A 16,314-nucleotide genomic window follows, 5' to 3' on the forward strand; every position below is an offset into this window, starting at 1 on the left:
CCTGTCTCAGTGCTTCTTGATGAAGGCCCGGCCTTTGTCCCTGGCAGGGGAGCTGAACTGGAAGAAGGTCTTTGCTCCGTCAGCCTCCAGGCAGGAGAAGAACCGGCTGTCCCCGTCGTGGCTCACTGAGAGGAACTGAGGGCTCCTCTGGGGAGTCGCCTGCCGAGCCACCCCTGGGTGACACACGGGAGGTTGACGGATGTCCCTCATTGTTACACTGAGTAAAATTCCCTTACATAGACAATCAGCTCATTACTCCCAGTGTTCTTTCTGGATGACCACCTCTTCTTGACAAAACACCTACAGCTGTGTCGCCTTTTGTGCCACTTAACATTATCCTTGCTGTTTCCTTCCTTTACTCGTTAATCACCGTGGGCACAACTCAAATGTGACAACTGATTTTATAAAAGCATCAAATTCTACCGCAAGGGCAGAACAGCTCACATTATTATGTTATTTCATCTCAAGTAAATGAAAGTGATACTTTAGCCCATATTAAAGATGACTGTTATATTGCAACTCACCATTATTTTCATTATCAATCAATCTGCCAATTATTTTCTCGTATTAATGAAAATGCCAAATTTCCCAAAGGTGATTTTTTTTAGTTAATTTTGTCTGACCAGCAGCCAAAAAACCCCCAAAATATTCAATTTACTATCATAGAAGACTTAGAAAAACCAGCAAATATTCACATTTTAGAGGGTGGACCCAAGGAAATGTGGACATTTTTGTTTGACTTAACAAAATTGTAGCAATTGATTTTTGCCTAATTAATTGACTAATTGTTTCAGCTATAATATTTTTTATCAGGAGCTGCCATTCCAAAGCAAAAGCTGGCCTGTGGATCTCCTGTTGTAACCATCAGTTTATTTATTTTCTTAAATTGTTCATACTAATATAGATATGAAAAAAAATTGTCCTTTGATACCCTGAAAACATTAAGTTTCTGTTTCTGTGACAAGGCAGTTTTGAAAAGTTTATCCCTATAACAAAAATAATACATATAATAAGAAAAAACAATATTTGAAAACAGGGGAAAATATATTAAAATATTACAGCTCATTTCCTTGTTTTACATCTTCTTAAAAAGCTGATTCATAAACTCCTATAAAATTATGTGCACTTCAAGTTTTACATGAATTTAAACCTATCCAATCTACCCTTTCATGAGTGCACATTTAAACGTAGAAAGGCATTAATCTGAGATCAAATTATTGTTCTTACCAGTGTTGAAGTCGTGATGTCCTGGATGTGTCAGGGTGTCTCTGTCCCCCACACCCACCACCATATTGCGCAGCCTCAGAGAGTCGTACAGCCCCTGTAGTTTCTGGTACTGCCTGTTCCTCTCCATCAGCCTCTCAGACACCTCGCTGTACTTCCTCTTATACTCCTCCATCACCTGATGGAAAAAAGATTTCCTTGATTTCTAAATATTTCATCTAACATTACTCTTCTGAATTTGAAGTTTTCTAAATCGAGTCCAAAGATTAAATAATATCCTGTTCCTTATCTCAATGGTCTGATGTGTTTTTAATAGATCGCTGGCCAAATTCTAACTTATTTGTGGATCATAAGCAGAGATGAAGATTGAAAACATGAGGCTTACGGCTCCTATTTTTATTTCTTCATCCTCAAAAGTATCCCTTAGCAGGTCAGAGGGCCAGCTGAAGCCATTTTTATCCAAATTACAACTAAAAATTAAATTTGACAATTGATAACAGTCTTAGGGCTTCATTTCAAACATGAGATTATGAATATGCACTTGAGTTCAAGAGTTGCTGTTTACTTTCTTCAGGGAGGCAATTTCCCCTCTCATGGAAGTGAGCTCCAGTTCTCTGCTCTGGTTCTGCTGGGTCAACACCTTCTCCATCTGCTTCAGCTGTGCCTCGGACCGTGACAGACTGTACTCTTGATACAGACGCTCCTGATGGACCTGTATACAAACAAACTGATGAGCTTGGTGTTTTATAGGAAAAGAGAAGACAACCAGACTGACACAGACAAACAGATGTAACACAGATGTCAACACACCTTTATTCTAGGAGTATGTGGTGTATGAGTTTTCTAGGTTTTAACTGAAAGAAAGATATTTGACCTGATAGCTCCAGAAGGCCAGAGCGCGGGCACTGATGTCCAGAACTACATCTGGTCGCAGACCTGCCAACACCATGGCTTTGTAGTCCTCAGAGGGCGACAGTTCTGTCCTCACAATGTCCAGTTTCCCAGACAGAGCGGATGAGCAGGCCGGGCAGATGGCAGGAGAGCGGCTGAACTCACCGGATCCGTGCTGGTCACAGAAAACGTGTGAGCAAGCCGTGACCCAGGCGAAGCCGCTCAACTTGGTCCGACACTTTGGGAAGTTACACAGGAGCGTATCATCGCAGAGAGACATGTTCCTGACTGCAAAAAGTACAGAAACAGTTCAGTAATGAGGATTAGTGCAATAGGCACATCATAAACTGAAGATGATAAGAGGATTTTACACATATTACAGTATGATATTGATCATAGGTAGATATCATGAATACTTTAATTTAGACTCCTTATCTTGTCAAGTAGAGAAATAAGGAATAAATACTACTTTAGCCATTCAAATTTAAAGTTGAGTCTTATTTAAATGTAACATGAAGAGCTGCAAAAAGCTGAGAAATGTCAAAGGTGTTTAGTTTTATTTTCACCTAAGGTGTTTGAAGGTTTTATTTTTACTAAAATCTACAACTTCCATGGATAATTAAGGCCCACTGGATCTATTTATCTATGAACATGTTTTCAGGAGGTGTGTTTGCTTGTTTAGCTAGTTGCAACAAACAGTAAAACTCCTGTGTTTGTACTAGCAGCTCTTCAATAGTGAATAAATCAAGTGTTGCGACTGCAGAGTGAATCTGGTTGCTAATGTGAAATCCTCTAAAACAGCAATTTGATATAACTTTAACTAATTTTCAATGTTTAATTTAATTTTAATCCGTTTCAAAGTATCATTTAAGAAAATACTAGATAATAAATACTTGTTAGCGTTTAGTTATATATTCCAAATATCATAACTTTGTTAAATGACGTTGTTAGTTATTAACTGTCAACTGCCATTAACTGCTAACTAGCATTAGCGGGCTACTTACGTTAGCTTACAGTCTACTCATGCTAATTGTACGTTAATATCAGCTCTCTTTTCTTCAACTGCTGTTTAAAAAAAACATCTTCAACAACTAAAACTACCTTTTTTTCTGTTAAACTCGAAATGGACACTTTAACCATAATGGGAGAGCGAATATATGTCGTTATTAACAGTAAATTTCAGCAGCCACACAACTTACCAGTTGATTCTTCTCTCCGCAGGTGGCAGCAGGTGACGCTTAATCAGCCCTGTAATCTAATTGGCTGTTTGTAACTCCTATATAAATGTTATTATTTTTACTTCAATGATAATAAATAATAATACATTTAATTTGTACTGCACTTTTCATTCTTCAGTAAAAGTTCTGAATCGACTTTATTCAATACTGATAAGAGGATCATCAAGGAGAAATTGGGCGCTTCAAACAGCATTTTGGACTTTGACTCTGGCACCATTTTCCTATTTATTTTCCAGGTGATGCTAATGATCTGGAATGAAGTCAAACATTTCAAACAGCCCACATTGTAACCTTTTGTACAAATATAGGAGTCCGTAATTTCCTCCAGATCAAACAATTCCCCTATTTTCTTATACGGTCTCTAAGTGGATATATATGTACCCTATAATGTGAGACACCTACTTAAATATGGCCCCCCCTCCTCCTCCACCTCCTCCTCCACCCACTTTTTTCTCTTTCTCTCTTTTATCCATTTCTCCACGTGGTACAGGAGTAAAGGCGGGGGGTGAAAGAGGGGCATTGTGCTGTGCAGCAGTGGATCCGGGGATTCATAGTGAGAGAGGGGAGATGCTCACTCAACTGTGGCCAGCACGCCATTGTCAAAGATTCCCATCTATTCTCTGCCTTTTAAATAGAGCTCCAGTGTAAGATGCTTTTTTGGGGTGGGGTGGGGTGTGGAGGGGGGGTATTATGCGCTTGGTGATAACACACGAAATACATGCATGCATGTGGAATGGCTGTGTGGCCCCACTTGCACACAACAGCGACTCACGGGCACTGTTGTTGATAATTGGCCCTATGGAAATCAAAGGGTAGAGATATTGCCTGGTGCACCCCTCATCTGGCACAATAACCGCTGGGAAGACGGATTTTTGACTCTTACTGATGCAGACCACCTGCCACTCAATTATTACTGCTATGATTTCATTATCCACCTTGCTTAGACAGTGGTACACCAGGCGGGTCATAAACAGATGTCACCTGATTCATCAGTAACCTGTAAGACTTATTTCAGATCTATTATTGAATCTTAATTTGCCCCATGATGGTTTAATTTATCTTCCAGCAACGGTTGAAACATTTATCTTTAACAAATAGCCAACTCTAACGCCCATTTTCAATGTTTTTTAAGCAACCAACGGCTCTGACACCTCATTGTCATGTTTTATTGAAAGTTTATGGCTGCTGTGTGAGTGTGTAAAGAAAAATAAAGCTGGGGAGAAAGAGAAAGAGAGAACCAGGGAGGCTGTGTGTTACACGCCATTGAAATGCAAATATCATTGAAGAACAAGGAGTGGTTCTGTGTGTCTGTGTGTGTGTGTGTGTGTGTATGGTGTGTGTTTGCATGTGTGTGTGTGTGTTCCCTGTATGTGCATGCAGCGGGGCAGCAGTGGGAGAGGAGGGGCGCAAATTGGACAAGTTTTTTGGGGGAGAAGAGACTTTAGAAAACAGCCACACACACGCACTCACGGCAGCTTCATATGACACGGCGCAGACCTGCGGATTTCCAAAACACTACTGCCCTCCTTTTTTTGACCTTCTTCCACGAAAAAACGTCTCTTTCAACATTTAAAACTGGTTCTACGCTGTTTTGTTATTTTTAAATTCCCCTTTCATCTCAGAGCTTGCGGGATTTGCGCGACTTTTTTTAAATTGTTGATGGTTGGATGGTTTCAGGAGCGCGTCCAAGTGCGCAAAAACGTGCCTGGTGCCATTCAATCGACTGATGCCCCCCTCTCTGTCTGACTCGCCGTGAATCATGTCACGCCGGAAGCAGAAGCGACCCCAGCATCTCGTTAATGCGGATCCGGGGGGCCCAAGGCTGCTATCTCACGGTGAGAAAACATCTTTATGAGTGTGCATGGCATGCGTTTTTGTCTTTGAATTTCTTGAGTCAAAGAGAAAGAGAGAGAGAGAGAGAGAGAGCATCCACCCTGCAACTCACAGGCAAATGGTGCTCATCATTGCATGTAGAATTTACTTTCAGAGTTTGAAAACTTAAAAAAAACACTTAACAAAAGCAAAAGTTTGGATTTAGAGGGATATGTTTCATGTGTATTGTGTGGTTTCTCTTTGATTTCTGTCATTTATCAGACGTTTATGCATGCATGGCCACATTCCATCAAACACACCTGATTTAACAGACTAAAAAAAGTTTAAGGTCTGAGTTTGTCAACTGTAGAAACCCCTCCTGCTTAGTCATTCACTGTTATGGGCCCCACTAAATGGAGGCCTTAGGCACTTTGGTCGGGGCCAATAAACTTGTCCCTGTGAAGTGAATAGAGAAGGATTAACTAACATACATCTGTGGCCATTTTCATGTGCTGTTCATCCTCTAGGAAACCAACAGGCTGCTCAGCGCTGACTGCTGGAGGTCTTTGATTAGTATAGAGCACTCTCTTATTTGTTAACAATAAGGTGCATGGGTTGGGGGGAAGGGAAAGCAGTGTTTTTGGTAAAGATTAATCTTCCACCCTTCTATTCTCTCCTTCTTTCGCTCTTCATCCATGCTATTCTTCCTTATGCTCCCCTCTTCCCCCATTTTCCACTTTCTCATTACTTCCCTCCCCTTTCTTTCTCCCTCTTTCTCACCCCCACACCCCCCCCCCCCCCCCCACACACACACCCCAGCCCTATTGACTGTATACTCCTACACAGTTGGGGGGGTTCAGATGGATGAGAGAAAAAAAAAGATTGAGGGGTGATAGAGAGATTGTTCTCACAGTTGTACTGGGTGATAGCTTCAAGTGCATGCACCTTAGAAACTCTGCAGGTAAACTTCTACATGAAAGTAAGAGTTCAGATTGGGAATTATTTATATTCTCCCTGCAGGTTCGGGTCTGTTTATAAGTCACAGGGAAGGAATTTCACTGAGGTACAGTCTTTCATTCCATCACTATATCTCTCCAGGAGGGAATAGTTAGTTTGTCTCTCCATTGTTGTTACCCTCCCCCCTTCTCTTTCTTTTTACTCTTTCTCACTCTGTGCTCAAGATTCTGAAAGAATTTGACCCCTGAGCGGCAGAGGTCAGATTAGTTGACCAATCAGAGTGTCTGGACAGTGCCCAGAACCCTTAGCATGGCCTGACCCTTGACCTCCACTGTGACGTAAGGGGGGAAGGGTGAATAGGGAGATGAAAGACGTAACTCCTGAAGGGAGGGGGTGGGTTAAGAGGGGTTATGGGTTGTCTTGGTGATGCCCATTGTCCTCTAAAATGTGTTGCCATAGCAGCAAGGTGGTCTGTAAGCTTTTTTGTGTGTGCAAGATGTTTGAGGAGTTTTGCACTGGAGAGCACAGATTGAGGCAAGACATTACAAAGACTCATAGACTGCGGAGTTTCTCCCACTTGTTTATTTGCTTGTTCAAGTCCATTTCCTAGCAGGCATTTCTTTTGAAGTTGTAACAGGATCTTTTGGCATACACACAAATTTGCAAACAAAATTGTAAACAATAACTGGAAGCAATGAAATAAAAACACTTTGTAAGTGAAGCAGAAAGTTTTAATGAATTTACATACCTGGACATTTGGGCTGATATTGGAGATTGTGTATTGCATAATAATAAACACTGCAAAGATACACACTCACTGTGACTGTTCAGTTTTAAAAAACCTCTTTCTTCTGTTTTCTCTCAATTCGCAGATGACCACCTGGGCATGAAGTCACCATCCACATCTCTTGGCTCAGAAGTGACCTCATCAGGGTCCTCCTCCTCATCCCCCACCTCTCTTCAAGACTGCCAGCCGCCTCTGGCCCCTCGCCCATCCCCCGGTGGGCTCCACGCGCCCTCCTTACCCAGCGAGAGCTCGCCTCCTCCCCACTGGCCAAGCCACATTGCCCCCTTCACCACCTCCCTCCCTAACACCCACTCTTCCCTCTCCCCAGACTTTCCTCACCCCTCGCTGTCTTCCCAGACTCACTCACCTCCTCCCCTGGGTCAAACCTCAGGCTCCCACACCCTGTCCCACCAAGGAAACTCTCACTCCACCATGACCTCCCCACCGATGGGCAGTTCGGCCACCACCACTACCTCCTCCTCCTCTTCCATCTCCTCATCTTGTGTGCCACCCCACCGTGACAGCTCCAGCCCAGGTCAGCAGCAGGCCTCCAGCTCTCCAGGGCAGCAGGGACAGATCCAGGTGCCTCCCACCCTGGCAGTACTCTTGGAGGAGCTTAGAGTTTTACAGCAGAGGCAAATCCACCAGATGCAGATAACAGAGGAAATCTGTAGGCATGTTCTAAGGCTTGGAGGGGCTGTCTTTGGCCAAGATAATAACACACAGGCTAGTGGTGCTGACAGCAGCCAGAAAACTGCAGGAGCAGTGTCTTCACCATCACCAACACACCCCTCTACTGCCACTCCAGTAACTACAGCTTCATCGCTTTTGACTGGCCTCCCCTCTTCCCTCTTTCCTCAGCCATCTGTCTCCAAATCAGGTGCTTCACATGTTAATGGCAGCAGGGCTCCATCCTCCTCCTCATTATCGTCCTCGTCTTCCTCATCTCTTTCATCCACTATCAGCTCCTCTGTTGCCTCCCTACACCCACTGTCTTTGTCATTGGGGTTACCGCCACGCTACCTCCATGAGAAGTCATCTAACACCTCTTCATTTGGTCACAGTAATGGTATCAGTTTCCCCACTCCTCCCCTTCCTACCACCAGCCATTCCCAGGACCTCCAACCCAGCTCCTCCCTCGGCTCTGCCTCCTCATCGGGACGCCCTCAGCATGTCTGCCGTTTTTGCGGCAAGGTGCTTAGCAGTGATTCATCACTCCAGATCCATCTGAGGTCACACACAGGTGAAAGGCCCTACCAGTGTCCGGTCTGCTTGAGCCGTTTTACAACCAGAGGGAACCTCAAAGCCCATTTCCTGCGACACAGAGAGCAGAACCCAGAGCTGTCTCTCTCATTGCTGCCCCCAGCGCTGTCAGAGCAGACACAGAGTGGCTCTGCTCCTGGTGCCATCCAGAGAAGGAGAAAAAGGCGAGCTGATGATGATGAGCCATTTAATGGAGTGAAAGGAAGCATTCCCGGGATGACAGAGAACATGGCTTTAGGATTCCTGTCTGGTACGTCCTCTCGCCCCTCGCCTTCCTCTCTACCTCTGCCCCCCTCAGTGGACATGGCGCTGCTGTCCACAGCCCATTCACTTCTACAGCTGAACAGAGCTTCAGCTGCAGCTGCTGCCAGTGTATCTAGCACTGTAATGCCTTCCTCTTCATCCTCATCTTCATCCTCCTCCATGGGCAGTCAGTTCAAAGGAGCAAAGCAGCAGCGATTTGATGAGAATACACCTCCTCACTCAGCCCTCCATGCAACCTCCCCATACTCCCAGCTGGCCCACCTTCCCAAGATTCTCTTCCCTGGAGGTACCTCCCCTCACCACCTTGCACTTCTCCGACCTCCAGGCCACCCATCCACTTCCCACCTCACCTCACCTCATCAGCTACCCTTCCCCTTTCCACCTTTCCCCAAACCATCAACCTCTTCTCCCTCTTCATCATCTCCCAACACCTCTACCCAGACCTCAGACACCTCCAAGTTGCAGCGCCTGGTTCAGAAGCTTGAAAAGCAACCACAGGGAGGTTCTTCTTCTGCCTCCACCTCCTCACTAACCCCTGCTGAAGCCAATGGGGACACACATGGCCATGACCTGACCACCACCTCTAGTGCCTATCGCAGGGAAATGTTGGCTGCTCTCGGCCTGAGCCCAAGTGCCAATGCTGCAGGACTAGTGACCAGCCAGGGAGTCTCAGGTTCTAGTACCACAACCACCACCACCACTACCCCTTCTCTGCCTACTGTTCAGGCTAACCAGTGTGGCGTGTGCCTGCGTGTCCTCAGTTGCCCTAGAGCTCTGCGTTTGCACCAGGCCACACATCTGGGAGAGCGGCCATTCCCTTGTAAGCTGTGCGGTCGTTCCTTCTCCACCAAGGGTAGCCTCAGGGCCCACCAAGCCACTCACCGTGCAAGACCACCCAATGCCCGTGCCTTGAACTCCTGCCCACTGTGCCCACGCAAGTTCACAAATGCCTTGGTTCTTCAGCACCACATCCGCTTGCACCTAGGAGGGCAAATACCACCTGATGAAGACATGCCACCTGAAGATGGCGCAGAAACTGAGAATGCTGTCTTTGATGATGGTGAGAATGACTCCATTGGCTCCCCATCTAAAGCCCAACAACTCCTTCCCCTGGCCTTAACAACAGGCTCCAAGTCTCCAATTGGTGTTCCTGACTCAGGGTCCACTTCTAAGCAACCCACAGCTGCTGATGCATCTTCTGTGAAGACAGAGGAATCCGAGAGCTCAACACCCAGCCCACCCCTGACCCGTAATCCCTCCTCAGCGGGAGCAGAGGACCCCCTGCGTGTGAGAGAGAACACCCTAATTGATAGTAGCCCCATGAACAGCTCCATGTACTCTGAGGAGGAGACCCACGCTGACCTGGGCAAAGCACCCATAGCTACTTTTAATTCAGCTGTAGTGAATGGAGATTCAGAGGCAGATGACACCCCTCTTTCCCTCTGTGTTTCAAAGCCTGGCGCAGAAAATGATATGCCGCACAGAGCGATTAATAATGATGCCACCTCTTCTAAAGAGAATCACGATTGCTCCACAGAAGAGCAAACTACTAGTCCTGATTCTAACCCGAAACCCCCAGGTGCAAACCCATTACCTTCCCTCACCCCTCCTGCCAGCCCCAAAGCCAGGGGAGAAGCAGAAGAGGCCTGTGGCAGTGTACCACAGGAGCCACAGGAGAGAGATGCTGCCCAAAGTAAAGGGAAGGGTGAGACCAGCACACCCAGAGAGCCTTTGCCAGCATTAGATCCAGAGAAGGACACTCCAATTGAGGAGGGTTACAGCGTGCCAGAAGAGCCTTCAGAGGACCCAGAGCCCTCTGTCCCAGCACCAGCACCACATTCCCAGCCTCCTCGCCTGGACAAACCCTACAGTTGCTCCCAGTGTGGAAAGGCATACGCCAGCCGTAGTGGACTTAAGGTAAGAGTTTAAGATATTGAAGATTAACACTGCTCTTGAGTTATACCTTGTAAGATAATGATATGTATGTGGTGATGCAATATTATGTCAGAATTCACCCTTTTGGACTTGTGACTAAATTATTATTTTGTTGTTTCTCCCAACAACAGGGGCACATGAAAACCCACCCTGGAGTGTTGACCAATACCCCCTCCAAGGCTCAAACCAATGACAATGACAATGACATTGTGGAGGATCACAGTTCTCATTCAGCCAATAAGAATCCAGGACAACAGGAAGAAAAGCAGGGATTGGCTAAATCCCCTGAGAAAGGTGGCAGCACAGACCCACTACCGATCAGTGTTGGTTCGGATGAGGCGGGCGAGCCTATGGACACTGCTGTGTAGAAAAAGTTAGTATTGTTGAATGGCTGCAGTCAGTTTTTAAAGGGTCCTGACAAGGGAATGTATTTTTTTAATAGAATAAGATTTGTTTTCTAGAGTTATTGATTCTAATTCATGTTTACCTTTCATATTAGGCAGATAGATCTAGTTTGTGATGTAGTAAAATTGCAAGAGATTTGTGAATGTAGAGCATGAGTCATCTTACCTATGTATTTTTGTACTTCAAAGACCACAGTGAGGCCTTATCTTACACACTTCACAGCATTGTCATGATGAGAATTAACTGTTTGCGCCTTTTTTTGCTGACATTTCTCAGCACATACTGTATAAACAACCAGTATAAGCTGATTTGAAATAGAAGACGGTCCAGAAAATGAAACTCACAAGATGAACTCCATACCAAAACAGGCCAAATTAGTAATGGCCAACGTCTGTAAATATGAGCTGCGGTTACATTTTATGCCTTTTTATTGTTACTTTCTTCTTTCCTTTTTTTTAATGTGATGCTGCTGAATGCATGTTTCTGATGTGCTGAGTTGCACTATGAGTTGCACTGTGTCCTGTGCTGCTGAAACATCTGCTGAAACAAACACCACATGCTAGCAATGATGATGATGTTGATAATGATGGCGATGAATGTGTTAGATTATCAGTAACTCTGTGAACAGTCCTGTACTTATAGCTGTAAACTTTGCTAGTGGCAAATTACCGTACTCATATTGATGATTGTAAATGGTTTTCCTGATTGTCGAGGCAATCTGCAGTTTCATGTTGGACTCTTGCAGAAACCAACGACAAGGATGAGCCCCGTCCGTTAAAATTCCCCCTCCTTTATCTTTCTTTTTTCCCCCCTCTTCTCCCTACTCTCCTCTCTCAAAGCACTTGAGAGTTTTCTGCTCCTGCAGAAATTGTCTGCACTCACTGCATTCCTGCTTATCCCAGTTTAGTATTTGTATGCTTTTCTTTACCCTTTGTATCCCTTTTTTGTAGCAATGACACAAAATATGTTCCCATGGTTCCCATGTGATGTATAAAAGATAAATAAAACAATGGTGATGTGAAGGGGAGACCTGTTTGTTGCTTGTCTGTGGTTTTTCAGGGCCATGGGATTCGTATTTTTTTGTCTGGGCTCAGTTTAAGCCCGCGTCTCTGTGAATTAATTTATCTGTTTAAGCATTCTGTTTGCATGACTCTGATTCTGTGTGTGCCTGCATGCTGGTCAGTTTTCTCTTGTTTGTTCCAGCTCTCGGTGTGTCTGGATTGGGGGGTCCTTTGTCTGGGGCGCTGGGCTAGCTGTCTCCTAATTCTGCCTTTTTTTGCCCTCAATGTCTTTTAATATGTTTCAGTTCCCCAGTAGTCTCTCTCTCTCTCTCTCTCTCTGTATGTGTGTCTGCGTATGTGTGTGTGTGAAAAGGATAATCAGAGCCTGTATGAGTGTGATTGAGGGTGCAGCTGTAGAGGCCGCCACCGCCCCCCCCCCTCTCCCTCCCCCATTCTGTGTCATACTCTCTTTCATACGTACGCTCTTTCATTTTCTCTTTCATTTCTCTCCCTCACTCTTTCTGCCCCCCCCCCCCCCCCCCCCTCCCTCACCGCCTCACCCCCCTCACCCCTATACTCCCCCTCTGCCCCCCTCCTCCCAACCCATGTAATGAGCTGACACACAGGAAGCTCTAATCCTCACACAATGCCACCCCTCTTCCCCCCAGAGTGACTGGGAGCGGGACAGGGGGCAACAGGGACCAACCTGGCCCAGCTGTCCCCAAAATGGCCGCCTTTAATCCCTCCAGTTTTTAGCCTACAGGGGCTCCCGAAACCATGACAACCGGTAACCAAGGAAAAGAATGCCCAGGGGACAAAAGGAGTGAAAGGAGCCATGTGTGAGAAGTTTGTCTACATGCATTCGTGAGCGACAAGGGACGTGTCTCAATCAAAAAAAAAGAAAGAAAGAGAGAAAGAAAGAAAGAAAGAAAGAAAGAAAGAAAAGAAATTTATTTTAATAGTTATAGCAAAGAAGGAGAGGTGAATACAGAAGTCCACAGGTGTGATGTGGAAGGCAGCAGGCTTTGATCACATAGCCTATAACACATTTATCACTCATCAATACGCATCAATCAACACTCTGTGGACATCAATCATCTTCAGTAGGATGGACAAAAGTTTTTTCTAAGGTGTTAAAGGTCGTCTAATATGCATATTTAGCCTGCAATTAATGAAGAATCAACACCAATTTGGAAGACAAAGAGGTTGTTTACTCCACATTGGGCATCATTCATTTGCTCTTAGTAATTAAACCTGCCACTCAACATGACTCCATTTCCTCACCAGTTATAGACAAAGAGATAGTATGTTAAATACACATTTAAGCACTAATATATATAAAAGATTTAAATGAATATATCCCAATACTACGTATGCATTTGATATTTGATAACATTTTGTTTCAGGAAGACTTTCTGAGCAGTTTTTGTTTTAATTGTTAGCCACAGAAATGTATAAATAGATTCTGTTTGTTGGAGAAACTAGTGAAAAGTATTTATCTACATTCTGTACAAGCAGAATGCAAACTTTAGTTATATTTTGAAAGGAAACTGCACAAATATCTCAACAAAGGGACTTTAAAGTTGTATATATATAATTTTTTCTCAAGTCTTTTTCTGTAAAATAGATCTTGATCTCAATTCCCGAATAAACCAAACTTAACCATGCAAACGCTACATGGTGAATCCAGTTTAAACAATTTATATAAATGTTATATGAGCTGAATGCTGAGAAAAGGGCCTGCTCAAGTTGGCATAAACTCCCAATTACGAGACACACTGGAAGGCCTCCAGTGTTTTTGAAAAATCCACAAGAGGGAGCTATGATCCAAAGTTTTTACATCCATCAACCAAGTAAAATCATTTGCCAACACATGCATCCATATATACTTCAGAAGGATTTTTATGTTATATATAGACAGATGACATGTTTGCAAATAACACCCTATCATTTTACCTTTCCAGATAGTGATTTAAGACAGATTCATGAATGCAATATTCATCTTTTACTTTAAGTAAAAGTAACAATACTCCAAAAAAATAAAAATAAAACATGATAATTAGATAGATAGATAGATAGATAGATAGATAGATAGATAGATAGATAGATAGATAGATAGATAGATAGATAGAAAACTTTATTAATCCCGGAGGGAAATTGTCACAGCAGCCATGACAGACAACAAAAATACATGAAAACACCAGTAAGACATTAAAACACAATAAACACACAACACATACAGGCACAGAGGCTGTGGTGATTAAAAAAGCAGTTGACTGAGTGAGTGAATAAATAAATAAATATTCGTCAAAAAATTAAAGTCAGTAAAAGTCATGCATTGAAAATGTCACTTAAAGGACAGGTTCACAATTTTTCATGTGTGCTTTAAAACAACAGTCAGGTGTCCATATGAACACTGAAAGATGTTTTCCTCGCTGTAATCATCCCTCCTGTTCATACTGGATATTAAAAGATCCCATTCAATTGTGTTTTCAATATAAGTGATGGGGGCCAAAATCCACAGTGTGTCCACACAGTCATTTTGTGCAAAAATGCATTTAAAAGTTTATCTGAAGCTTATATGAAGCCTCATCAACCTGCGATAGTCATATCAAGCGGATATCTGCCGCATTTACAGTCTTTTTAGCATTTAATTCCCTCTTTGTGTTTCCTCGGACAGTGTTTCCCTGTTGAGCTGCGGTTGAAGTAATAATTCAACTTTATTGGTCCCTGAGGGGCAGTTGGTTTTGCAGCATAAAATGCAACATCAAATAAATTAGTAAGAGTAACACAGACTCAGCAGCACTGCATCAATTAACAAGCATAATCATCGGAACAGCAATAATAATACTAACAGTGAAGACTATCCTGTCAACCCGCTACATAAAGTATGACCAACATAGCATAACAATCAAAATACATGAACAAATTTGTCCGGTGGCAACATCATTCTACAAGTAGACGTTCATACTCCTGATGTGCAAGTTACCTCCCTTTCTGTGAGTTGAGGAGCGTAACGGCTGTGGGGATGAATGAGTGTTTGTATCTGTTTGTCTTGACTGAGAGGAATCTGAAGCGGGTGCCAGAGGGCAGGGATTGAAAGTCCTGATGAAGAGGGTGAGTGCAGTCAGACAGGATGGAATTTGCCCTCTTCACCACCTGACTGTTATACACAACAGGCAGTCTACTCTGCTGGACACCTGTAATCTTGCTGCTTGCATTCACGAGTGTAGCCAGTGCATTCTTGGATTTGATATGTAGACTGCCATACCAGCAGATGAGGGAAAATTATTAAACTTGGCGAGTTTCTGTGGGCAGAAAAGCCGCTATTGACCTCTACTGCAAACCATTTCAGTGTTACATTCAAAAGTGTTATCAATGATTAAAGAGGGTACAGGTATTCATAGCTCACAAACGATTCCACCTCTTGACCCTCAATGATGGTGTTTTGAGCGGTAGGAGGACAGCATCTGAAGTCTATGCACGGCTTTATCTTTGATGCACTGAGTTAGAGGACTTTTTGCACAAGTTTAAAAAATAATCAACCGCAGGACCATGACTTGATTCATCATCGTGGAAGAGACTGATTATAACTGAGTCATCTGCAAAGTTCAAGATAATATCAGTGTAGTAACAAAAAGAGGGACTTTGGCACTAAAAAGAGTGTAACGCTGAGAGATATCTACTTGATTTGACTCATTTGGACGGCTGAAGCTTCGTATCAGCTTCAGATAACGTTAAATACATTTTTGCACAGTAGGAAGCTTGTGGATTTTGGCCGCCATCCCTTACATTGTAAGTGAATTATGAAGGGATCTTGTATGAGCAGGAGGAATGATTACAGGGAAGAAAACCTCTTTCAGTGCTCATTTGGGCTCCTGACTGTTGTTTTAAGACAGACTTGAAAAATTGTGAACCTGTCCTTTAAATAAAAGTACACAGCCTGTGAGGAAAATGAACTTAATGTATCAAAAATATACTCCTAATTCAGAAAAATTGCCCCTGCAAGAGATATAATATTACCCTATAAAAACATTAGATTATTATTACTGCACGGTGGATTATTTTATTGTACTTGACTGAAGTGAAAGTAATTCTAACCACTTTCCTTTTTTTTTTTTTTTTTTTTTACTGTTTTATAGTTAAATCTATAAAAATATATCATATTTTCATGTAACATTTTAATCCTAAAAGTAGCTAAAGCTGTCATATACATATATATACATACATATACATACTGTATGGAGTAAAATGTACAATATTTCCCTCTAAAATGTAGTTGAGTAGAAGTTTAAAGCTGCAGGAAATGTAAATACTCAACTACATACTTGAGTAAATATATAAAAATAAAAATTAGTTAGATTCAACTACTGTTAAATAGATCCTATTGAAAAATAAATATATAGACTTACAGTGTATATGTGCTTCTTATTTTTATTACAATAAAGTGACTGTAGTTTTATTTGCATGATAATATTCATAATCACATTGCTCTGCTGTTCTTTTCTCTGTAACATTTATCAAGCGCGCTTGATGT

General features: G+C 43.1%; 2 protein-coding genes across 2 annotated transcripts; one reads left to right on the plus strand and one right to left on the minus strand.

Annotated features, from left to right (window-relative positions):
* Positions 1 to 6: 6 nt before the first annotated feature.
* Positions 7 to 2,399, minus strand: LOC137175106 (E3 ubiquitin-protein ligase CCNB1IP1). The gene is made up of 4 exons (XM_067580802.1): positions 2,099 to 2,399; positions 1,790 to 1,936; positions 1,228 to 1,402; positions 7 to 173 (listed from the first exon to the last, which is right to left on the minus strand). Exons 1-4 carry the CDS (start codon positions 2,393 to 2,395, stop codon positions 7 to 9), a joined length of 786 nt encoding a protein of 261 aa, XP_067436903.1. The 5' UTR covers positions 2,396 to 2,399.
* Positions 2,400 to 4,745: 2,346 nt separating this feature from the next.
* si:ch211-212k18.5 (sal-like protein 2) lies at positions 4,746 to 11,778 on the plus strand. Its single transcript, XM_067580510.1, has 3 exons — positions 4,746 to 5,188; positions 6,995 to 10,353; positions 10,503 to 11,778. The coding sequence occupies exons 1-3, from the start codon at positions 5,113 to 5,115 to the stop codon at positions 10,737 to 10,739; spliced, it is 3,672 nt and encodes a 1,223-aa protein (XP_067436611.1). The 5' UTR covers positions 4,746 to 5,112; the 3' UTR covers positions 10,740 to 11,778.
* The last annotated feature ends 4,536 nt before the right edge of the window (positions 11,779 to 16,314 follow it).

The sequence above is a fragment of the Thunnus thynnus genome, chromosome 22, assembly GCF_963924715.1.
Source record: "Thunnus thynnus chromosome 22, fThuThy2.1, whole genome shotgun sequence".
Taxonomy (NCBI): Eukaryota; Metazoa; Chordata; class Actinopteri; order Scombriformes; family Scombridae; genus Thunnus; species Thunnus thynnus.